Source organism: Adiantum capillus-veneris, chromosome 22, assembly GCF_014529385.1.
Source record: "Adiantum capillus-veneris isolate H3 chromosome 22, ASM1452938v2, whole genome shotgun sequence".
NCBI lineage: Eukaryota > Viridiplantae > Streptophyta > Polypodiopsida > Polypodiales > Pteridaceae > Adiantum > Adiantum capillus-veneris.
This window is the reverse complement of record NC_140952.1, coordinates 27,483,233-27,505,134: the sequence shown is the minus strand read 5'-3', so window position 1 is coordinate 27,505,134 and position 21,902 is coordinate 27,483,233. Positions and strand designations below refer to the sequence as shown.

The 21,902-nt window shown below is 45.9% G+C and overlaps 1 protein-coding gene across 2 annotated transcripts in view; it reads right to left on the bottom strand.

Annotated features, from left to right (window-relative positions):
- SKB1 (SHK1 binding protein 1) overlaps positions 1-21,902 on the bottom strand; it is a 128,211-nt gene that overhangs the window by 80,110 nt on the left and 26,199 nt on the right. For both annotated transcript variants that reach the window (XM_086495409.1, XM_086495410.1), the window contains exons 2-9: positions 3,203-3,314; positions 2,389-2,498; positions 1,411-1,500; positions 1,240-1,317; positions 1,032-1,141; positions 754-829; positions 588-674; positions 365-449 (exon numbers count right to left, since the gene is read on the bottom strand). In XM_086495409.1, the coding sequence (XP_086351535.1) occupies positions 365-449; positions 588-674; positions 754-829; positions 1,032-1,141; positions 1,240-1,317; positions 1,411-1,500; positions 2,389-2,498; positions 3,203-3,314 (748 nt within the window). The remainder of the gene's footprint in view (positions 1-364; positions 450-587; positions 675-753; positions 830-1,031; positions 1,142-1,239; positions 1,318-1,410; positions 1,501-2,388; positions 2,499-3,202; positions 3,315-21,902) is intronic.

Here is a 21,902-nt window from a genome sequence, read left to right as displayed (position 1 = left end):
GAGAGAGAGTGTGTGTGTGTGTGTGTGCGCGCGCACGGGCGCACGTGCGTGAGGCCTTGGATATCCTGGGAGTCCTTCAAGACATTTGCCCAGTCTGAAATCCCTATCTGTACACCAACCATAAACTAGTCCAAATTCCTGGAAGGATACCTGGACAGGCCATGATAGCACCATTGCTTCTGAAGCAGATGTGAGAGTGTTCTAAAAGCTAAAAATTGATGGGAGCCAATTTGACTCAAGTGCCATTCTTTGAAACCTGTTTGCTAATGTCATGCAATCTTCAATCATACAAGAATCATCAACTCAAACAAAATAGCATGTTTGGGCAAATTCAAAAGGAAGCCATCTCACTTGAAGCACCCACCTCCATAACCATTAGAGTTACTTGCTATTGAAGGCTCCAAATCCATTCCATCTAGATGATGAAGAGAGTCTCCGGACACTACAATCTGCCCAAGTTATCCAAAACATTCTCTGAACTCTAAGCAGGATTAAACCGTGTCTCATTTACCCTTTATCAAGTGGGAAAACAAGGGAAACAGAGGAGTAACACGTTTTACTATTTTCCAAACAAATATAAATCTTACCTGCACGGAGTGATCAAAAAGAGTGGATAACAAATATTGATGACGTTTTGAAAGGCACGGGTACCCCTTTTTATTGGTCAAAAAGGCCTGAAATAATAACACTCTTCATCATGATCATTAACTTAAAAGAAAAACTGAGGGAAAAAAAAAAATTAGTTGCTCCTACACTTGTGTGTACAATAGCTGCTTTTATAGGTTCCCCTAACCACCGTCGGATGGCCGAAGCAGAAGGTAAAGATGCCCTATAGTAAAAGTAAGTACAATAACACAGTTGTAAAGAGTTTTCTGCCATAAGAATGGGTTATGGTTGAACATAATGCAGGCTAATAAAATTGTTAACATGAAGTTCGAAAGTGATAGATAGCATCAAGAAAGAAAATTTGGTTTTTATAAGCTTCAATGTCCCCACACAAAGTAAACTGCAGAAGTGGAGCTGACGCTTACATTATATCTAATGCTACTGAAAGATGACTATGATGTTCACAGAGTGTACGAAACATATTCCACCACTCCCACGAGTCGCTCAAAGGTCTTCCAGTCACTAGATCCCTCCTCTGTTGCAATCATTAATTCAACAAAACTGAGCAATGCAAACATTCAATTTGCTTCAAATATAAAAATTTATCCTCCGCAAAAAATCGATAACCCTCACAAGGAAAACTTCATCTTCATTTGGAGTTCCCTCGGCCTCCTGCAGATCCGGACTGACAAGAGGAATCCTCAGCCACAGCTGTTAAATAACAATGTTGTAATATACAATATCCTTCAGGAATTCCTCCTCTTTAAGATAAGTGGCCTAAATTAATGAAGAGGAGTGACTCACCTGCATATTCGACAAGCCTTGTAAACTTTGGTTCACAGAACGGGCATAATTTCCACCGCTCAATGGAGTTGGAGTTGGTATGAGACAGGCCTATACATGACAAATAACAGAGAAGCAAAGAATCTGTTTGCAATAGCCCTCTGATCTTTGCGTTTGTGATTAGAGTGAAAAAAGTCCTTATTAGCCTTAAACCATGGTATTTGTAAATTTAATGTGTATACAGAAGGAAACACATCATCATTTGCCTTTAAAGAATCACATTTGAATTTTGATGTTTTAGAACAACACCGAAACTGATTTGTCAGGACATAAATTTTGTCACCTTGTTCATCTCTGTTTAGAATTGTGTTTCGAGTTTCCTTGCCACGACAACGAGCTCAAGTAAAAGGGAACGGAATTTGAAACACCACATTATGGCATAAACCCGTTAAGAAATTTTCTTTATTGTCTCCAAATGATTGAAAAGAGGCATAATAAAACAGAAAAAGGATCTCAATCGTGGTCATGACAGTACTTGTGCTTGTCTTACGTGAACAAGTTCACAACTATTGCTTACATACTATGATCTACAAACACTTTGGTTCAAACTTTCCAATTTTGATCGGTATGTGAGGTTTTTATTGTTTATATGGCCCAATATGATACACACATAAGCAAGAACATGTCTATGCAGTTTGAGACCTCAACAACTCAACGTGTAAGGCCAAAGAAATCACAATGTCTTAGTACTACTCAAAATTTTGAAAGTTGCAGCTCAAACTCATCAGACAAATCATGCAGATGCTCTTATGCCACAAATGCAAAGATTTTTCAAAAATATATAATGTTTGACTCGGTAGTACACTAGTTCAATAAGTTGCAAAAATTTACATCTCTTGGTAGTGAATGAAAGCACAAAACTAGTCCTTGGCCCACACCTGTATATTCAAAATTCTAGATCTACACATCAGAATGTTGACAGACTAAATGACAACCAACCTGCAATGATAGATGTGTTGCCCATGCTAATTCTTGTTTAAGAGTGACTTCGGAATCCGCTCTCATCATTTCATTGCTGGAGTCAAGATCAATCCAGGGGCTAATTTTTCCTGTGGTAAAAAAAAAAAGAGCATAACCTTACCCAAACAAATAAAAAGCAACTGTCCACAATTTTACGCCTAGGCATTTTACATGTACCAGATCCGAATAACAGGTGCACATTCACTAGCCATAACATTGTCTTGTCTATAGAGTTTAGCACCAAAAAATGCTAGCAGTTCTAATCAAAATAATGCTAAGCAAGCTACAAAGTGAAACTCCCTTTAAAAGATATACCACATGGACCTTCTTATGCCACATGGACCCCTACAAGATGATATGTCCTTTCTCGAAATAGCGTGAGATTCCTAACCAGAGTCTCTTGTTGTAGGTTCAAGAAGATTCCTTCAATTGAGAGAGACCCACATCCCATTGAGTATAGTCCGTGAGACCTTTTTCACTACTACAATTTTTTCTGATCAATTACAAAAAGTCATCTGGGACAATTAAAGCGTGAGATTCCTAACCAGAGTCTCTTGTTGTAGGTTCAAGAAGATTCCTTCAATTGAGAGAGACACCCACATCCCATTGAGTATAGTCCGTGAGACCTTTTTTACTACTACAATTTTTTCTGATCAATTACAAAAAGTCATCTGGGACAATTAAAGCTTTTAACTTACTGCTCTTAAAAACTGTAATTGAAAGAAGCACACTTCCCAGATTAGCCTGGATATTTTGAGCATGATAATACATGCAATGTTCATAATGCCCTTACCAACAACATGGCTGCTCCACTGAGCAGGGCTTAGAACCAAATCAGAGCCAGCAAAAGGTGGCACTGTGCTTGTATTGGGTACGTTCTGGCTTGGTCTGTATTGTGGATCAGTCTGGAGATCACAGAAAGAGAAAATTTAAACCCTACTCAAAAAAGAAATTAAAAACATTCATACATCATGCCCACAGAATTAAAATGTACAAGACAGAGAAACTCCACAATTATCATGTTTATAGACGCACTGCAAAATAACCTTTGATTAAATGTCATCTTGGATAACATCCCCACAACTTCAAATTATCCAAGTGTAATCTAAACCTAAGCTGCATTCAAGCTACACCACATGCTTATCAAAAGTATGAAGTACATGATTGTGTCAATGTAGACGATGTGGAACCCAGGGGAGAGAGAGAGAGAGAGAGAGAGAGATGAAACGAAATGAAATGCTATATTAACGTCTTCAGAAGGCCAAAATGACATATGAGACCGCAAAGTTACAACATGGTGGAATCTAGTACAATGTGTGGGTACAAAAAGATTAAAAGTGGGGTGCTGAAAAAAATATCAAAAATCACTACCTACTGGATGGTTGGCGGGGGGGGGGGGGGGGGGGGGGGGGGGGGGCTCATACAATATCTGATACAAAAGCTGATACAGGGCTGAGACAGAAGTGTTACAAGAGTCAGCATGATAATCATTGGTCGCTGGCAGATCTCATCAATCTCCTCCATGGTCAGTAGTCTCATCGGACGTCGTGCATATTGGACCAGGGTGACCCGAATCCGCTGATGTAGTCTCCGCCGATGCTGTGTAGTCCTCCTCGGCCATGGGCGCCTGGATCTCCCGAGCTGGGTCGCTCGGTCAATCACCGTGCCTGTGGTGTGAGGAGAGTATGAGCTCTGTTGTGGTGGCTGCACCTCCTGCTGCACAATATCCGCTCTACAAAAGAAGTCTGTGATCCGGCTCTGAGACTGGCTAGCCTCTTTATGTGTCTTCGTAGCTCCACCAAGAACAATCTCAGACATCTATGGTCCTCATACCCCATAACTATAGAAAGCGGTCCAAAACCCTCTCTGAACAAGCAATGGAAGCGACCTTTGTATCTCATAGTAAACTGGGCAATGGCATCATAGAGATTCATAGTGCAACTCTGTCTCAGCCTCCATATGACATAGGGGACATGTCTTGCCTCTGTTGACACTCCGATGTATCTCCCAGTCTCCACTCGAAGACGGCCTCTATGCCAGATGTATGTTCTTACTATCGAATAATATGTTGGCCTTTGAAGAAGCTTTCTACACTGGATTCTTCACATGGCGAATGAAGATATTTGCGCCGATGATCAACAACCTTACATCCAGGTTTGTAGGCTACTTAGCGGTGGAGGTGAAGAATAAAGTGACAATGCAATTTCTGCAAGTGCCCGACAAAGAAAGAAGAATCAGATACCAGAAGGCACTGGATGCGCTTAAAGACCGCCTCACCAGCCGTCAACCCGAAGACTATTTCAACCCATAAAGTTGTGTCAAGGGATGACACAGGCGAGGAGGGGGGAAATGTTAGCAGCAAGCTAACATGGACATCATTCTCTTTGTAAAACATTTCTTATTTTGATAAATTAGGAATATTGTAACTCCTATTTTCTCGGATAAGATCTGGCCAATAGCACACCGTATACCGTAAGATAAGTGGGTGTCCATGTATCTCGGTCTCACCACAAAACCGTCCTGAGTGAGCTGGAGAAGATGCTTCCTATAGAAAGCCATCTTCGTGCCCAACTCCTGCGTTGGCTGAATCCAAGACCTCCTGGTATCCAGCTGAGTCATGTCCTGGCGAATGAGCCTGGTGATCTCAGATTGTGTAAGAGTCAGAGAGAGGGCATCCAATGAGTACTGAAGGGGAGTAATCTGTCCATGTTGAATCCATGTAGCTCAAACCATGATGTCATCTCTCCATACCAGCATGTCGTGTCTCCCTGCAAAGCTAACCGTCGAGAGGACTCAAGTGCTAAGCGGGCATATCTGTCTCTAGGACGGGAGACTGATCTGGTAAGCGCCTCAACTGCTACGGGGGGGATAGCTAGCTCTGCTCGAATAATGGAGAGAAATGAAATGAAATGAAATGAAATGTTATATTAAACGTCTTCAAAAGGCCAGAATGACCTATGAGACCAAACTGATACAAAAGTGGTGAATCTGTTACAATGTCTGGGTATCTTAGTACTAAAGTACTAAGTGTGACAAGTGTGAAAGAGTGAAAATAAATGTGAAAAACTAAATACAAAGTAGTAAATAGACTTCTTAGGAGCATTCTAGGTGTCTGGCTAGAATGCTTCTAATCCTTTGTTGTAGTCTCCTCCGATGGAGTGTGCTTCTGCATCTTGGTTGTGGTCGTCTCGATTTCCTAAGCTCAGTCGCTCTGTCAATTAGGGTGCCTTTGGTATGAATATTGGTACTCCTTTGTGCTGGCTGTTGGCCTCTTGTTTCTCCGTTCACTCCTGCTTCTCTCGATCCGAAGAAATCTTTGATCTGCCTCTGAGGTTGTAGTGCTCTTTGTCTTCTCATTAGATTATCCCTGTGCCGATGTAGTTCCAGTAGGTACAAGCCTAAGCATCTTTGATCTTGGTATTGCATGATTCTATCTAGAGGTTCAAAGCCTTCTTTAAAGAGGCAATGAAAACGCCCCGGTATCTCATAGTATACTGTGCAATGGCATATATAGTGTAATTCTGTCTCCGGCTCCATCACGCAAAACTTGCAAATTCTGCTCTCAGGTGGGATTCCCCTAAATCTGCCAAATTCAATTTCCAACTGCTGTGAGGATGTGCGAATCTGACCAATAGCACATCTCAAACCATGAGACAGGTGGGTATCCATGTATCTCGGGTGAATCACAAATCCATCTTCAAATAGTTGTAGGAAGTTTTCTTTGTATTCGGCCATCTTCGTGCCTAGTTCTTGTGTAGGGTCTACCCATGTCCTCTTAGTATCCAACTGTATAAGATCCTGTCGGATGATTTTATTAATCTCTGTTCGTGTAATTGCCAGTGATGGAGCCTCAAGAGAGTATTGGAAGGGGGGTAATCTTTCCATACTGAACCCATGTCTCTGAAACCACGAGGACAGCATGATGTATCCCCTTTCATTGCTAATTGTCGAGAGGATTCGAGGGCCAGTTTAGTATATCGGCAATTATTTGTATCCCACAAACCATGTATAAAGGACACTGATCTGGTAAGAGCTTCAATTTCTAACGAAGGGGCCACTAGTTCCGCTCGGGTAATCGCGTGTGCTACGGAGGCCTTGGCTCTAATCATTCGGGAAATCATAGATACCAGAGGTCTCTCCAATGACTTCCAATTATCCTGATTCACAGATGGTCCCCAAATCTGGACCCCATAAAGCATAGCCGAAGCCACCACAGTATCAAAAAGCCAAAGTTTTGTTCGTGGTTCCTGAAACTGCACTTGTGAACACATCCTCTCCAACCCTCCCAAGGCCGCAGAGGCTCTGTATAATCTAGCATCCGCTGCTTTCTTAAGAGTAAACTTCGGTCCTGCAAATACCACCCCAAGGTATGTGTATGCATCTGTGTACTCTACTGTATCCTGGCCATATGTAAATGTAGGTGTCGATCTCCTAACCCACTGCGGTGTGGAGTTAAACACCATAACTTTGGTTTTACCCAAGTTTACCGACAGTCCACTGTCCTCCGCGAATTTATGTAATGCATTTAGTTGCCTCTGCATTCCATCTGGTGATTCTGCTATCAGTACAATATCATCTGCATACAACAACAAAGGGATCCATGACCCTGCAAGTTGAGCCCCTCTGTCACCCTCTCTATCAATGTAATCTGATACCTCATCTATGTACATACCAAATAAAGTAGGGGACAGTGGGCATCCCTACTTTACTCCAACGGTGGAATGAACAATGTCGGAATCCCCTTCTGGAGTACGTACATACCCCATTACTGACCCGTATAAAGCCATGATCCCCCATATAATCTCTTTGGGGACTCCTAACTCTTGCATCTTGCGCATCAATCTGCCCTTGGTACTGTATCAAAAGCTTTCCGAAAATCCACAAAGCAACAATACATCCTTCTCCCGTTTTCTCTTCCTTCCTCAATAATGGCTCTGAGCGTAAGAATATGATCTAAAGTGGAATAACCCCTTCTGAATCCAGCTTGTCCTATTGCTCTTATGCCCTCATTCTCCGCCCATCTACTCAATTTTTGTTCAAGAATGGATGCGTACAATCGGGTCAAAGTGTGACCTACCATAATGGTACGGTAGTTCCCGGGTATCATAGGATCCCCTGACTTGAAAATAGGTACGACAGTAGATAATTTCCAAGATTCAGGTAATCCTTCACACATGACCCGATTAAACAGACGAGCAAGGACTTCTGAAAGTAGATCCCTGGCATGGATCAGATGTTCTGCTACTAAACCATCATGATCATATGCTCTTGTCTTCATCTTATCAATGGCTTTTTCCACCATTTCCGTAGTAAAGAAAGTACTAGTAGTAGGGCATGGCTCTAGCGGATCTGGTAATGGAGGCTATCCAGATACCATATATAATGATGTTACATATTGACCCCAGATCTCAGGAGAAGTAATCGTCGGAGGCGGTGAGTGCTCTCGAAATAAGCACCATGCTTCATGTGAGTCCTGACTCAAGAAGAGCTGATATAAATCCTTCTCCAGTTTGGCTAAAAATGCCCTTTTCTTACGACGTACTATATGCCGAAGAGCAATCCGAGACTGCTTATATGTGATGATCCCAAGTGTAAGCTCTTTCTGGACCTGGGTTCTCGTCTCTCTGCATTCCTCGTCATACCAGCTGTTTTGAGGCATGTTCCCAACTCCTCTCTTCTGAGCAGGTTGAGTATGTCGGTATGCCTCTTGTGCTGCTCCATGTAGTATCTCTGTTAACTGAGAAGTAATCTCCTCTACAGTATATATTGGCTCGGCTGCCCACATCCTATTATAGATCTTTTCCACATAGACTGAGTCAGTTTCTGGCGTGAAAGTATATCTTGTGTGTGTCTTCTTCCTTTGTACTTGAGAGGCATTGTATTGAAAGGAGATTGATAAGGTCAAGAGAGCATGATCCATTGCAATCCCAACCGGTTTGGGTCCCACCTTAAAGTCCTTGATACTAGAAATAAAGCTTGGTGAAGTCATGACATAGTCCACTGTACTGGCCCCATGCCTATGTGGGAAGCATGTGAATCCCCCAAACAACGGGAAATTCTCTAGACCATTAAGTATGGCCAAACCATGTATGGTTGCCATCTCCATGAGATGTCTCCCATATTCAGTGTGTTCTTTATCCTGTGAGTTTCTAGTAAGCCCCCTCCGTGATAAATCCACTTCTCTGAGCATTTCTTCAGAAGTATCATAGAATACTGCTTGAGAGTTGGCCGTTCTGGCATTAAAGTCTCCTAAGAGAACGATGTCTCCATCTCTAGAGAACTCCCATATGTCATTATTCAATATGCAGAAAGGGGACTGTCCTTTAGGTGAGGAGTAGACTGAGGTACTTGGAGGGAAGTAGCATATAGCGATATCTACCTGTCTCGGCTCTCATTCTCACCCACATATACCTTGCTTGCTCATCTTTCCTGATAATCTGTAGTAGTGGCTTCAGCTCCTCTTTAAATAAGATTGCTACTCCTCCTGAACCCCGGCTACACTGTAGAGATCTCTTGTCTGGTCGACTAGCTGTTTCCTATAAATGACCCTTCACATGTGGCATACGCTGTCCCGGTATATGGTGTGTCTCTGAGTAGAAAACTATGTCTCGGTCCCTAAAGTTGTCTTCAAAGGCACCTACATCTAGCCTATACGATCCATTACAATTCCACGCCGCTATCTGTAGCGTCGCCCCATAGGTCTCGCACCGTCATGCTGAGCGCTTTTCCAGAACCACTACTTTCCCTCCTCTATAAAAGGCGATTTTTCCCTTTTCTCTTGCTGCCCTGATCTCTGGCATCAACTCTTGCATGTATGCCACTTGTGCCAATGTAAGATCGTCTCCCAGGAAGATACCGGTTTTCTTAAGAGTTGGCCTCTTCTTTAGGAATTCTTTCCTTATTTCTATATTCGGGAAGCGGAGAATAAGTGCCCTATCCTTTACGTTTCCCTTCTCATAGATTCCTTTCTTGCCCATTCTCCATGCACTTGTGTGAGTAGGCTCTGTGATGCCCATGCGTTGTACCAGTTCCTTCACTTCTTCATCTACATTATCTTTGTCTTTGAGTCCTGTTACCCGCACATGTAGAGCCCGATTCTTCCTTTTCTGCTCTTCCTCAATTGTCATATTAATAATGGTAGAAGTAGGTGTGGTCTCGAGCATCTGGGCCTTCCCTTTCTTCGTATCCTCAATCCATTTCTCTGCTTCATCAACCTTTTCTTGTGTCTTAAAAAGACGTTCCGCCCATGAGGATGCCGTTTTCGATTTCTATTCATCTTCTTCCCGTAGAGCTTTCATTTGATCCTTCATGTCCTCAAGCTCCTTGAGCACCGAAGGTTGGTCGTCTCCCTTCTCCTTAGTTGCAGATTTGCAGGCCGCAAGGTCTCCTTTTAGCTTCTCGATTATTGCATCTTTTTCCCTCATGTGCTTTTCCATATTTGTTCTCCATGCTTCGAAACTTGCTACTGCCTCATCGAGTTTCTGTTTTCAAGATCTGAATCTCCTCATTTTGTATCCCCCGGGTCTCTCCCCTTAGTTCTCTCATCATGTCTCCATACATGGAGTTCCTGTAGCTCTCCGCGCTCGCATGCATTTCCTTCCTGATGTCATCTCTCATGTAGTTTAGCTCTGATTTGAGCATCATCTGGACCTTCTCCATCATTAGTTCATCATGTACCTTGGACGTTTTCCCACTCGTAATGATCCTGGTGATAGTACAGTATCTCTGTTTCTTCGCTTAAATGTGGCTGTTGTTTTTTTTGGGGTGGTGTAGCTATCTACACCCGGCCCTTCCCATTCGGTAAGCGGATCCATCAAACCCGCCCCGCAAATGTGGGGTAGGGTACTAAGGTAAGGGACTGAGAATAAACTTTAAAAGTTTATTTTAAAGCTTAAAAGCCTTTAAAGTTTGAAAGTTTATTTCAAGGCTTAGAAAACCTTTAAACTTTAACGTAGAAAATGGAAGACCTTCTACGCGTAGGTAAAGGAGGGGTGCCGAGGACCTTCTACGCGTAGGGAGTCACGGACTGCACGTGCCCAGTGTCTGCGAGTACCGAGTCTCCTGCGTGAGCCCGCTCCCTCACTGCCTCACTGAGAGAGAGAGAGAGAGAGAGAGAGAGAGAGGGGGGGGGGGGGGCTGCCTGCATGGACGTCCTGCTGTACTGCTCCCTCCCCAAACCTACTGGAACTACATCGGCACATGGATAATCTAATGAGAGAGAGAGAGAGAGAGAGAGAGAGAGAGAGAGAGAGAGAGAGAGAGAGAGAGAGAGAGAAATGTAATATTAACGTCTTCAAAAGGCCAAAATGACCTATGAGACCAAAAGGTTACATGTGGTGAATCTAATACCAGGTCTGGGTATTAGAGAGAGAGAGAGAGAGAGAGAGAGAGAGAGAGAGAGGGGTTCACCGAACCAACACACTCAGCATTGAATTAGATGATTATCCAATGGGGGCTGGGGGTCCTTATATACCGCTCAACTGAATTGCCTGGCCCAATTCTCATGTTGAGTAAGTTGAAAAACACTATCACATTGGGCATTCACTTGAGATGCACACCCTCTCTGCTGCTCATAGTGGGCATATGTAGGAAGACCGAGTCGATGAAGCAACTACCATGGACATCCCATGTTAGGTACAGCAAGAAGTGTTGCTGGTGATTGTCAGGTGCAACAGAAGTGATTGATGGTGATAGCTTAAGATGAGTGCTCAGTGCATACACAAGGTTTACTTTAATGGGAGACGTGTTCTTACCGGCTTGGACGCTCCAACCCAGAAATAAATAGCAACACACGAAAAGAAACTACAAAATCACTAAACTTTTGAGAGAGAGAGAGAGAGAGAGAGAAATGGAATGAAATAAAATGTAATATTAACATCTTCAAAAGGCCAAAATGACCTATGAGACCAAAAGCTTACATGTGGTGAATCTAATACCAGGTCTAGGTACAAAAAGTACAAAGAACTGAAAAGAAAATAAAATAGTGGGTAGGGGTGGGGTGAAAGCTGATACAAAGGGAATAGGAAATACAAAGGGTGAGCTGATACAACGGAGCTCTCTGACAGTCGAGGCATCATATACATATACATCAGTATCCGGGACGGCTCCTATGTCGCGCTAGTATGGTATGGATCCTCTGTCGCAATCTGCGTCGATATCGAGAGGGCCCCCTCATCCGTGGGCGACGGGACCGCCCCAACTCTATCGCCCGATCAAGCAGTATGCCTCTGGTGCCTCTGATGTTGTTATGTTGTGGGGGCTGCTAAGTGCTTGAACTGCTATGTCTGTGACTGAAAGAAATCTATAATCTTCCGTTGTCTCTCTCATTGTGCCCCTCTTCAAGAGGTCCTCTCTGTGTTTGCGAATCTCCACTAAGTATAATCCAAGGAGTCTCTGATCCTGGTATCTCATGACTCTAGAAAGTGGCCCAAAATCCTCTCTGAATAGACAGTGAAAGCGGCCTCGTATCTCATAGTATACTGGGCAGTGACATATGTAATGTAGCTCTGTCTCTGGCTCTATTTGGCACACCTAACAAATCCTGGACTCAGCTGGTACTCCTCTAGATCTGCATGTCTTGATCTCTAGTTGATGTGAGGATGTGCGTATCTGACCAATAGCACATTCTATCCCGCGGGATAGATGAGCATCCATGTATCCTCGTCTGATCACAAAACCATCTTCCGTGAGTTGGAGAAGATGCTCTCTATAGAAAGTCATCTTCGTACCTAGCTCATGTGTAGGTTGTATCCATGTCCTCTTCGTATCCAACTAAATCAAGTCTTGTCCGATGAGCCTGGTAATCTCTGCCCTAGTGAGGGAGATGGAGGGTGCATCCAGAGAGTACTGAAATGGGGGTAGCCGGGCCATACTAAAGCCATGTAACGGAAACCAAGATGCCATCACTGCATACCAACATAATATATCTCCCTGCAGTGCCAACTGTCGCAAAGACTCTAGTGTTAATCGAGTATATTTGTCTCTAGGGAGAGCCCAAGTGCTATGCATAAATGAAACTGATTGAGTGAGTGCCTCCACTACCAATGGAGGAGCAGCGAGCTTCGCCCTAACAATGTCATGTGGTGCTGAGGCCTTGGCCCTAATCATCCGAGAAATCATAGACACCAAGGGCTTCTCCATACATCTCCATCCATCAGTACTGCCAGCTCTGCTATGATGATCAACTGAGGGGCCCCATATCTCCACTCCATACAGCATAGCCGAAGTGACCAAAGTGTCAAAGAGCCAAAGCTTTGTCTGAGGTTCCTGGAACTAAACCTGCGAACAGATCCTCTCAAGTCTCTCCAATGTTGCATAGGCTCTGGTCAATCGCGTATCTACTGCACGCTTCAGGGAAAATACTGGACCATTCAAAACCGCCCCAAGATAAGTGTATGTATCTGTATACTCCACAGTCTCTCGACCATATGTAAAAGTGGGGGTGGACCTCCTTACCCACTGCGCCGTGGTGTTAAACACCATTACCTTGGTCTTACCAAGGTTCACACACAATGCACTGTCCCGTGCAAATACATGCAATGCATCCAAATGACGTTGCATCCCCTCTGGAGAATCAGAGATCAGCACAATATGATCAGCATATAATAGCAACGGAATCCATGTCCCTGCAAGCTGAGCACCTCTATCACCCTCTGTATGTACATAATCTGAAAACTCATCTACATATATCCCAAAGAGATTCGGAGATAGGGGACAACCTTGCTTCACCCCAATGGTGGAGTGACCCATGTCGGACATGCCTTGAGTAGTGCGTACCTGTCCTACCACTTTCCTGTATAAAGCTAAGATCCCTCATATCAGCTCTATGGGCACCCCCATGTCTTGCAATCTGCGTATGAGTCTTGGCTCGTAGCACTGTATCAAAGGCTTTGCGGAAATCGACAAAGCTACAATATATCCTCCTGCCATGTTGTCTACCTTCCTCAATAATGGCTCTGAGTGTCAAAATCTGGTCGAGAGAGAGAGAGAGAGAGAGAGCACGGCGGAGTTCCAGCCCAGATGCACTGGCCCCAAAGACTGGCGCCCCTTTCTAGTATTTCTTTGTTATTGCTCACCACAACGTACGACTCCCAAGGGTCCTCTGCTCTCAGACTCTGCGTCCAGATGCTCTCCAGACTCCAGAGTGAGGCCCTAAGGGCTCCTTATAAATAGTACAAGAGTTGCCAAAAAACAGAGCCCCAAAAGCACTTCTCTCAAAATTACTTAACCCCAAAAGCATCTGCTCCCAAAAGCGTTACGCTGGAAACTGCAATAAGCTGCCAGCATGATTTGCAAAAATCCGTAGAGCCTGCCACGTGGCATAACCAACGCAATTCTTAAAAATGCCATACAATCATTGCCACGTCAGCATGACAGCGAATTTTACGAAAATCCTCCTCAGAGTTCAAGCTTTGGGTTTTTAGGCTTTTAAAGCCAATCTGAGGGAGAGAGACCCTCGCAATTCTTATATAGGCTCCTAGGCCTAAAGGCATCACATGAAAAGCTTCAAGTTCCAAATGCGGAAATTCCATACAAGTGTGCCACGTCAGTAGTGAGCGGAATTCACGGATTTCCATACAGCCTGCCCCATCAGAAGCTCCACGCAGAGATTGGTGTTGGCCTTATTTTAAAATCCTTGTGTCCCCTAGGCCCCATCGAACGAGACCCCATAAGTCGGAATAACTTTAAAATTCATTTTATCTGTCAGTTTCTTTGGGGTCAGTCGGAGTGGACATGCCATGTGATCACTTTGTGACATACCCCCCTCTTGAAAGAATTGTAATCGCCCTCGATGACGCCTGCAAAATCAAACCTAAGACAGAAACCAGTTCAATAGACACTGACTCTAAGCACTGACACACTAGACAACACATATCCAGCAGTTGCACAAAGAGGAAAGTCACTAAACATCACATTCACAATGTCTAGGGCTCGCTGCTGCTCACGCACCTCCCTCACACCCCCCCCCCCCCTTCAGCTCGTGCTGCCCCCTGTCCTTTCGCTCTCCCTGTCCCCTGTCCTCGTGCTCTCGCCTTCGCCATCTACCCCAGCCTGTCCACCCGCTCCCAGCCTACCCGTCGGTGCTGGTGCTGGCGCTGCCCCTGCAGGCTACCGCGCTGAGGTACCCTGCATGGCATCCTGCCCAGTGCTGCCTGCCCTGCATTCCTCGCTTGTAAGGTGCAGCGGAAGTGAATGTTGAACTTTGCTCAAGATGAGTGTTCCGAACTGTGCTCAAGGGTTCCTTTTACTTACGGCAGGGAGAGCCTTCCGTTCCTTTAGTGAGAGAGTGCAATGGACACAAACAAAGTAAATGAACATTGTGAATGAAGGTGCATGAGACTGAGAGATAGAGAGACAAGAATACGACACCAGAATGTTGTCAAAACCCTCCTTCGAAGGCCCCACTCTCTATGGTGAGAGCGGTCTACTATTGATTGCACAAATCTCTACAATGCTTGGACTTGCTGACGATGAGGACGACGATGAGACGGGCTGAAATCTGAAAATGCTAATGGCTGAAATCTGCAAATCTTTATCTGCTCAATTCTGACTCTATGTCCATGACGACGATGCAACAACAACGTGCTGAAAACTGCATTTTCCGGGCTGAATCTGCAACCTTCGCGGAATCTGACCGTGCGGCGAGGATCTGCTGCGGGAAGGTAAGATCTGCGAGGTTTGGGGGTTCTACTGTAGGTACTGACTGCTGAAAACTGAAAACGCTGATGCTAATTGAGGTCTTGTCGCGAAGATCTGCAAAAACGCTAGGGCTGAAAACTGCTATCTGCTGTGGAATCTGCTAGCGCTAGGGAATCTACTGTCTTCTGTTGTCGTCGGGGCCTATCTGTTGTGCAAAACGCCAGGGCTGGTCTTGAATCCAAAAACGCTAGGTTCTGCTGTCTCTTGCAAAAACGCTAGGCCTCTGTGGGGGTCTTGCTGAGAAGTTGCCTGTTGAGCAAGGTGCTCCTGCTGCCTCTTCTGCGAGAAAGTGCTAGCTCTGGTTTTCTTATATATTATCTCATGCAAATTGCCCTACCCAGTTCCCAACAAAAGTCACTTAAAAATAATAAGTGAAAAATGTCAAAAATAGGTAAATTAGGTCTATGCACTGTAAAAAATGCTCCTAATGGTTCTGATGATCATGTTGTGTGCAACCAGAGGATATGCATCTATTCTAAGTTTCTGGACATGCACGGTCTGTGAACAAACTCACAAAAGTGCCAGATCGCTTCCTATTCTAGACTGACTTGACTGAACTAAACCCTGGTCATGCTGTAGCTTGTCCACGGACACATAGGGTTGGATGTGTCACGTGACATCGCTCCCCCCTTCTTCTATCGCTCGCTGGTTTGCTCACCTGAGCTTGGCCTTGGTGTTGTTTCCCAGTGGGCAGCGACTTTGCCATTTGCCTCATTTAGCTTCTTCTTCGACGTTCTCGTTCGCCTTTACCCGTTTTCACAACAGCAGAAACAGATGGAGAATTCTGCTCCGCCAAAGAGGGACTCCACTAAAGCCCCCTCAATCGACCCCGCAGAACCCACCATCCGACTTGCTCTTTCGCCGAAAGAACAAGCGAGCTTAGATGGAGAGGTGGCCCGCCTCCAAGTCACCTCTGTTATCTGCAAGATTCTCGGCACCAGACCTAGCAGAGAGGAGGTGCGTGATCTCCTCCAAGCCCGCCTTCTCGCAGAGGTGGGCAAGATCCTCGATGTTCAGCTTCTCGGACGTGGCTACTACCAGATAAGAGTTTGAGACTCCCGAGATGGCGTCCAAGGTCATTGCGATGAGCCCCATGGCCATCCGAGCAGTTCGAGCACACTTTCGACAGTGGCGCCATGGTTTCGACCCAGCTACCGACATTCTTGTCAAGGAGGCAGACCTGCCCATCTCAATCTGCTTCCCCAGCCTGCGGAGGGAGAACCGTCCGCTCCTTTCCAGGATAGGCTCAACTATTGGGACTGTCCTGGAGACACCTCGCACAGCCGCCTCTGCAGCTGCCAAGGAGGCCGGCATACCCACAGTACGTGTTACCGGCATACCCACAGTACGTGTTCTCGTTCTGGACACCCACACTCTCCCAAAGGTCATCCTACTACCTCAGGTGAGTGGAGGTTGGTTCCGTCAGAGCGTGGGGTATTCGAGCCTCTCGAATCAATGTTTCATTTGCAGACAAATGGGCCATTTGGCGAAGGCTTGTCCTTGCAGGAGACCTCGACCTACAGCGCATGCGCAGCCTCCCAAGGCTGAGCATGCCAAGTAGCCAGATACACAGGACGCACAGGCTGGTAACTCGACTGAGACCAGCGATCAGACATTGGTAGCAGGTACCTGGTCACTGCCGACAGAGGCGGGCTCGGCCCACTGCTCCCCCTAGTGGCCGACCTTCTACAGCTCAACAGCACTAGGCTCCGACTGGGAACCGTTTTGACCCCCTTTAGAAGGACTTGCCTTAGGAGGCCCCGTCCACTTCAGTTCCTCCACCTCCACCACCTCCTCCTTCCTCAGACGCTGCCGCTTCGCCTCCTCCCCCTCCCCCACCTCCACCTTCGCCTCCCATCCCTCCTCTCTCCGCGATGGGGCCCACAACCTCATCTCCTGACCCCCACTCCACTCCTCCTCGGACGCAAGGGACTGGACACGCGTCTGCCGTGAGGCGTTCTCTTGGTAGTGCTTTCTCTACGAGCCGTGTGGCTCGAGAGGGACAACCCCACTTGAGGCCTCCTTTTTTGGTGCAGACTTCTCCTTTTGCAACAGTCTCTAGAGGTTTGCCTAGCTTCGACGTTCGCAGACGCTGAGACTTCTTCGACTACAACTTCACACGGTTTCTGGGAGACTTCTCCCGACCTGGAGGAGGCTTGCTAGAGGCATTGAGGCTTTGGACACAGCGGTGGGTTTCTCCTTTCCCTATGCGGTAGGGATCTCACAGAGTGGACCGAGCACACAGTCCTTGACTGGCTCCAGATTAAGGCTATTGAGTTTTCACACCACACAACCGGACTTAGGGGTGACACATCTGGTGCAGACACTTTGGTCTATTGCCAAGTTCAACGTGACGCCTCCGAATGCAACGGGTTGCAAGCACATTGTGGCGCGTTGTTTGCCGACACTCAGAGCCCTCCTTGTTATGTATTTGTACATGAGGACACTTCGACAGAGGATGTAGCCCTTCAGGCTACACGCTCGGCTTGGGCCTAGGCGGGACAGTCACTTCTTTCACACTTGTCTAGAGGTCATTCGGATCCGGATTACTCCCCATCCAAACCGGCCTCGAAGATAGCGAGGTTGGTTGTTGTGGCAGCATCTGTTTTTTCTCACTGACTCCATGAGGATCATCTCAAGGAATGTGCAGGGATTAGGAGGGGCCCAATTTCAACGTCAGAGGGGTCGGCTGCGTCAGGAGCTTCAGAGATGCCTTGTGGGTGGTGAGATTGACATTCTTATGCTACAGGAGCATCATCTTTGTGAGAGCCGCATTAGACGGTGTGGTCAAATTTTGCGTGGTCGCTATGAGACGTGTTGGTCAGCTGCATTTGGACTTGGAGGCATCGAGGGTGCGGTATGTATGACTATTGCAGATTTTTTGCAGCAGGCCATTGTGGGCAGAGGGATTATTGTGCCAGGCAAGGCTCAGTGGATTACTATGCAGGTTCAGGGGTCCTTGGTTGAGGGAGCAGTTACAGCACGCTCGCTAGGAGCTCACCAGCACAGAGGAGAGGCGCCAAGAGTTTTCTTTTCATCAATAGGTATCTTAGTGGCCCAGGTGGGTGACAGAGTGACAGGGGATTTCTTTGAGACAGTGGGGCCCCGACATGCGCATGCCAGGGTCAGCCGGTTGAGGAGGCCCGATGGGTCAGTTGCTTCAAAGCCAAAGGACATGCGTGCAGTTGCTACCAACTTTTACCGTGACCTACTGTCAGCAGAGCCTCAGTCAGAGCATCAGGATGCATGCAGAGAGCATGTGGGCACAAATGCCTTGTCTTGTAACTGAGGAGAAGCGCCAGAGGCTTGAGCTGCCTCTTCAGTTAGAGGAGCTCCACGTGGCCCTCGGAGCACTTCCCCATGGTAGCTGTCAAGATGAGGATGGTTTGACTCCCAGCTTTTTCTTAAAGTACTGGGACTTGCTTGGCTCAGATCTCTGCAGCGCTTTTCAGTGCATCCTACACACAAGAGAGATGCCTGACAGCATGAGTGAGTGCCTGATTCACCTCATTCCTTGTCACGTGCAAATCTAACCCTATGTGCAAGTGGACAAGCTACTTCAGGTCCATGGTTCAAGTCAGCTTAGGAAGTGTTGTATTACCTTTGTGAGCCTGTGCATAGGCCATGCATGTCTAGGCACTTAGACTAGTTGCATATCCTCTGGTTGCACACAGCATGACAGTCAGTATCCATCATGAGCATTTTACAGTGCTCAGAACCCATTTTCCCAATTTATCCATTTTTCACTTATTATTGAATAAGTGACTTTTGTTGGAAAACTAGGTAGGGAAAATTTGCTAAGTGCCTATAAAAGAAACCTAGCGTTAGCACTTTCTGGTAGAAGAGGCAACAGAAGTCCACCAACTTACAATGCACCTCCTCATCAAGACCGGCAGGAGGCCTAGAGTTTCCAACCAGTAGCAAATCAAGACCAGCGTTTTGGCTACAGTTTCAACCTAGCGTTTTCAGCAGTACCAAATCAGCCCTTGCTACTGGCTGGAAACTCTAGGCCTCCTGCCTAGAGTTTCTTGCCTATGCTGATCTGCAATAGACCAGCGTTTTGGCGTGACACGAGCAAATCCTTATTCTCTTCCGCTACACCTGACATTGGTATAAGAGCTCTGTGCGTGCTTTGGCTTCGCGAACTCAAGGGAAGAACCAAAGAACCCTGAGAACCCAAGAACCCAAAGAACCTCTCTCAGTTTTGTTTTTTTTTACCTGAAAAATCTTTGAGGCCCAACCATGGACTTACCGATCCCATCTTCATCGCCATGCCTTTGAAGGAAGATTCACATCGGATACACGAAAACCCAGATCTCGAGTACCAAGATCTCCTAGCCTTGTATGCGGATATGGAAGGAGTTGTAGACAAGATACCTAACCTCTTCTGCATTTGCATTCGCATGTAGCGTGCATCCACTTCCATCGACAAGAAACCCTTGAATTTTACCTCTGAGCACCCTTACCTTTCAGCTTCACCCACAATGTTGTCACGACAGGACTATTCATGTGGTCGGTGTTTGCATCGCAGCAGCCCTTAGTATCCACCCGTTTGGAGGAATTCTCATCAGTTTATGCATCCACATCATCAGAAGTATTCATTAGTCAACATCGGTAGTGCAAATAGAAGTTCGGAAATTGTGCCTCACTTTTAACAGGGGAGGATGTCACGTGCGTACTTCACTTGCGCCACGTGGACACGCTTATGCCATGGTTTAGCATCAGTCATAGCCTAGTCCTAGTATGTCTTCTTCTTCTTGTGGTGTACCGCTTCTTGAAGATAGCTTTGTAATCTTTACGCATAGGGATTCGACGTCATGACTCATCCCTTCCTTCAATCCGGGTCTTGTTCTTTTACTTCCCTTGGTTGCTCTACGACCTCTTTTGGTCCCTAAATCTAACTGCAAATCTTTGTCAAGGACTATGTTGTCCAAGTTCTTCATGAAGAAGTAATTTGGGGAGCAATTGGGCGAGCAAGAAAGATCTTCTTCATGATGTCGGGAAGTTCCCACTCCCAGATCCCTCTAGAGTTGTGTTGGAGCCCCAGACTGCGGTATATCTTGAGTCGGCTCTTGGGGATTCTGAGGAGCATCTTTGCTTCCCCTTTTTCAACGGTCTTAAGCACTCGTTGCACTTCTGGTTGAGCGAGAGCAGCCTGTAGTTCTGCCATCTGCTTGATGAGGCGCTCAAGCTCTTCTAGTTGTACTGCCATGACGGGTATGTTTTTGCCAAGAATCGTCTCTCCTTTTATAAAAGAAATAGAAAGAACCTTGTTCAGATACCACTGTCATAGCAACGGAAGTGTGTAATTAGATACTTTTGAGACTATTCAATTAAGATAGCCTCAGAATCTTCACGCAGCATTATGTAGAAAATAAAGCAGAAAGAGAGAGCATGGTTCTAGGGACTAGAAGATGGGCTGGTCCCCCCCCCCCCCCCCCCCCCCCTCCCAAACACACTTTTCTATTAGTTCTCAACTTTTACAAACACGTGAATAGAAACAATGTGCACCGTTCCCTATCCGAGAGTCTATTCTGATGCATAAAAAAGCATGTGTTCATGAGCCTATTGGCTGAAATTTTTCATACCTGTAGCCGAGAACGACTATTTCTGCTTCGTTCTGGAGTCTTCTTGGTGGGAGCGATCTCTAGTGTTGTCTGCTTGGGTACACGAACGAGAGCGCCTCGGCTGAAATTTACGACTCGAATTCGACAAAGTGCTGAAAAACTCAGCGAACGGCCGAATTGCGTGCGGCTATTCCCCATGTTGCCACCATCAACAATTTCAAAGGGTGTCTTGCCTATTGACGAATGCATCGTATTGTTGTCTGCATACTCAAGCATGGGCAAATATTGTTCCCACTTGCCCTTATTATCTGACACATAGCATTTCAACAGATCTAAGACTAAAGAATTAGCCTCTTTTGACTATCGATCAGTTTGTGGATGAAATGAGGAGGAAAACTTGAGTGTAGCCATGTTTTCAAACCAGCCTCTTCAAAACAGGCTCGTCATACTAGGGTCACAATCACTGAAAATAGACTGCGGCATACCATGGTACTTAAACACATTGTACATAAACAATAGTGCCATCTGATCAGACTTTATCTTCTTCCTGACAAGAATAAAATGGGCCTGCTTGCTGAACCTGCAAATAATGGTCCATATACCATCATTCCCTATCGGCGTTCTTGGAAGATCAAAGACAAAATCCATAGCAATACTTTCCCATGGCTTATCTTGAATAGGCAATGGTTGCAATAACCCTCGTGCCTTTCACCTATCAAACTTGAAGAGAGGGAACGAGAGAGAGCGGTAGAGATGTGTAGAGGGAGAGAGAAAGAGAGAGAAGAAGAAAATGACACCCTATGGGGTCCCAACCAACCCTCTCAAGGGGCCCCCACACTGTTGCCGATGTGGTATTTGCTTTAGATTACATAAATGGAATGTACACACATGCAATACCACAAGTGCAAAGCTACTGATTGAATGGTGAATGTCGCCGTTGTAACTCCTCAAGACAAGGCACCTCCGGGGTTGATTTGATGCACCTTTGGATCCTTCTCGATGTGGGATTGCGGATGGCCACCAAGGGGTAGATTTAGGACTGAATTGCGCTCCCATGTGAGAGGAATGAAGGGCTGCAAACGCAGATCTTGATGACAGCGATGATGAACAGCAATGAAGCACTCGATAACGACGAGGTAATTGGCGAGGGAAGGCTCGATGAGCTGCCAAAGTACTAGACTCCTACGGAAAGAAGCTAGCAAGGGCAGAACCAACAGGGGAAAGGCT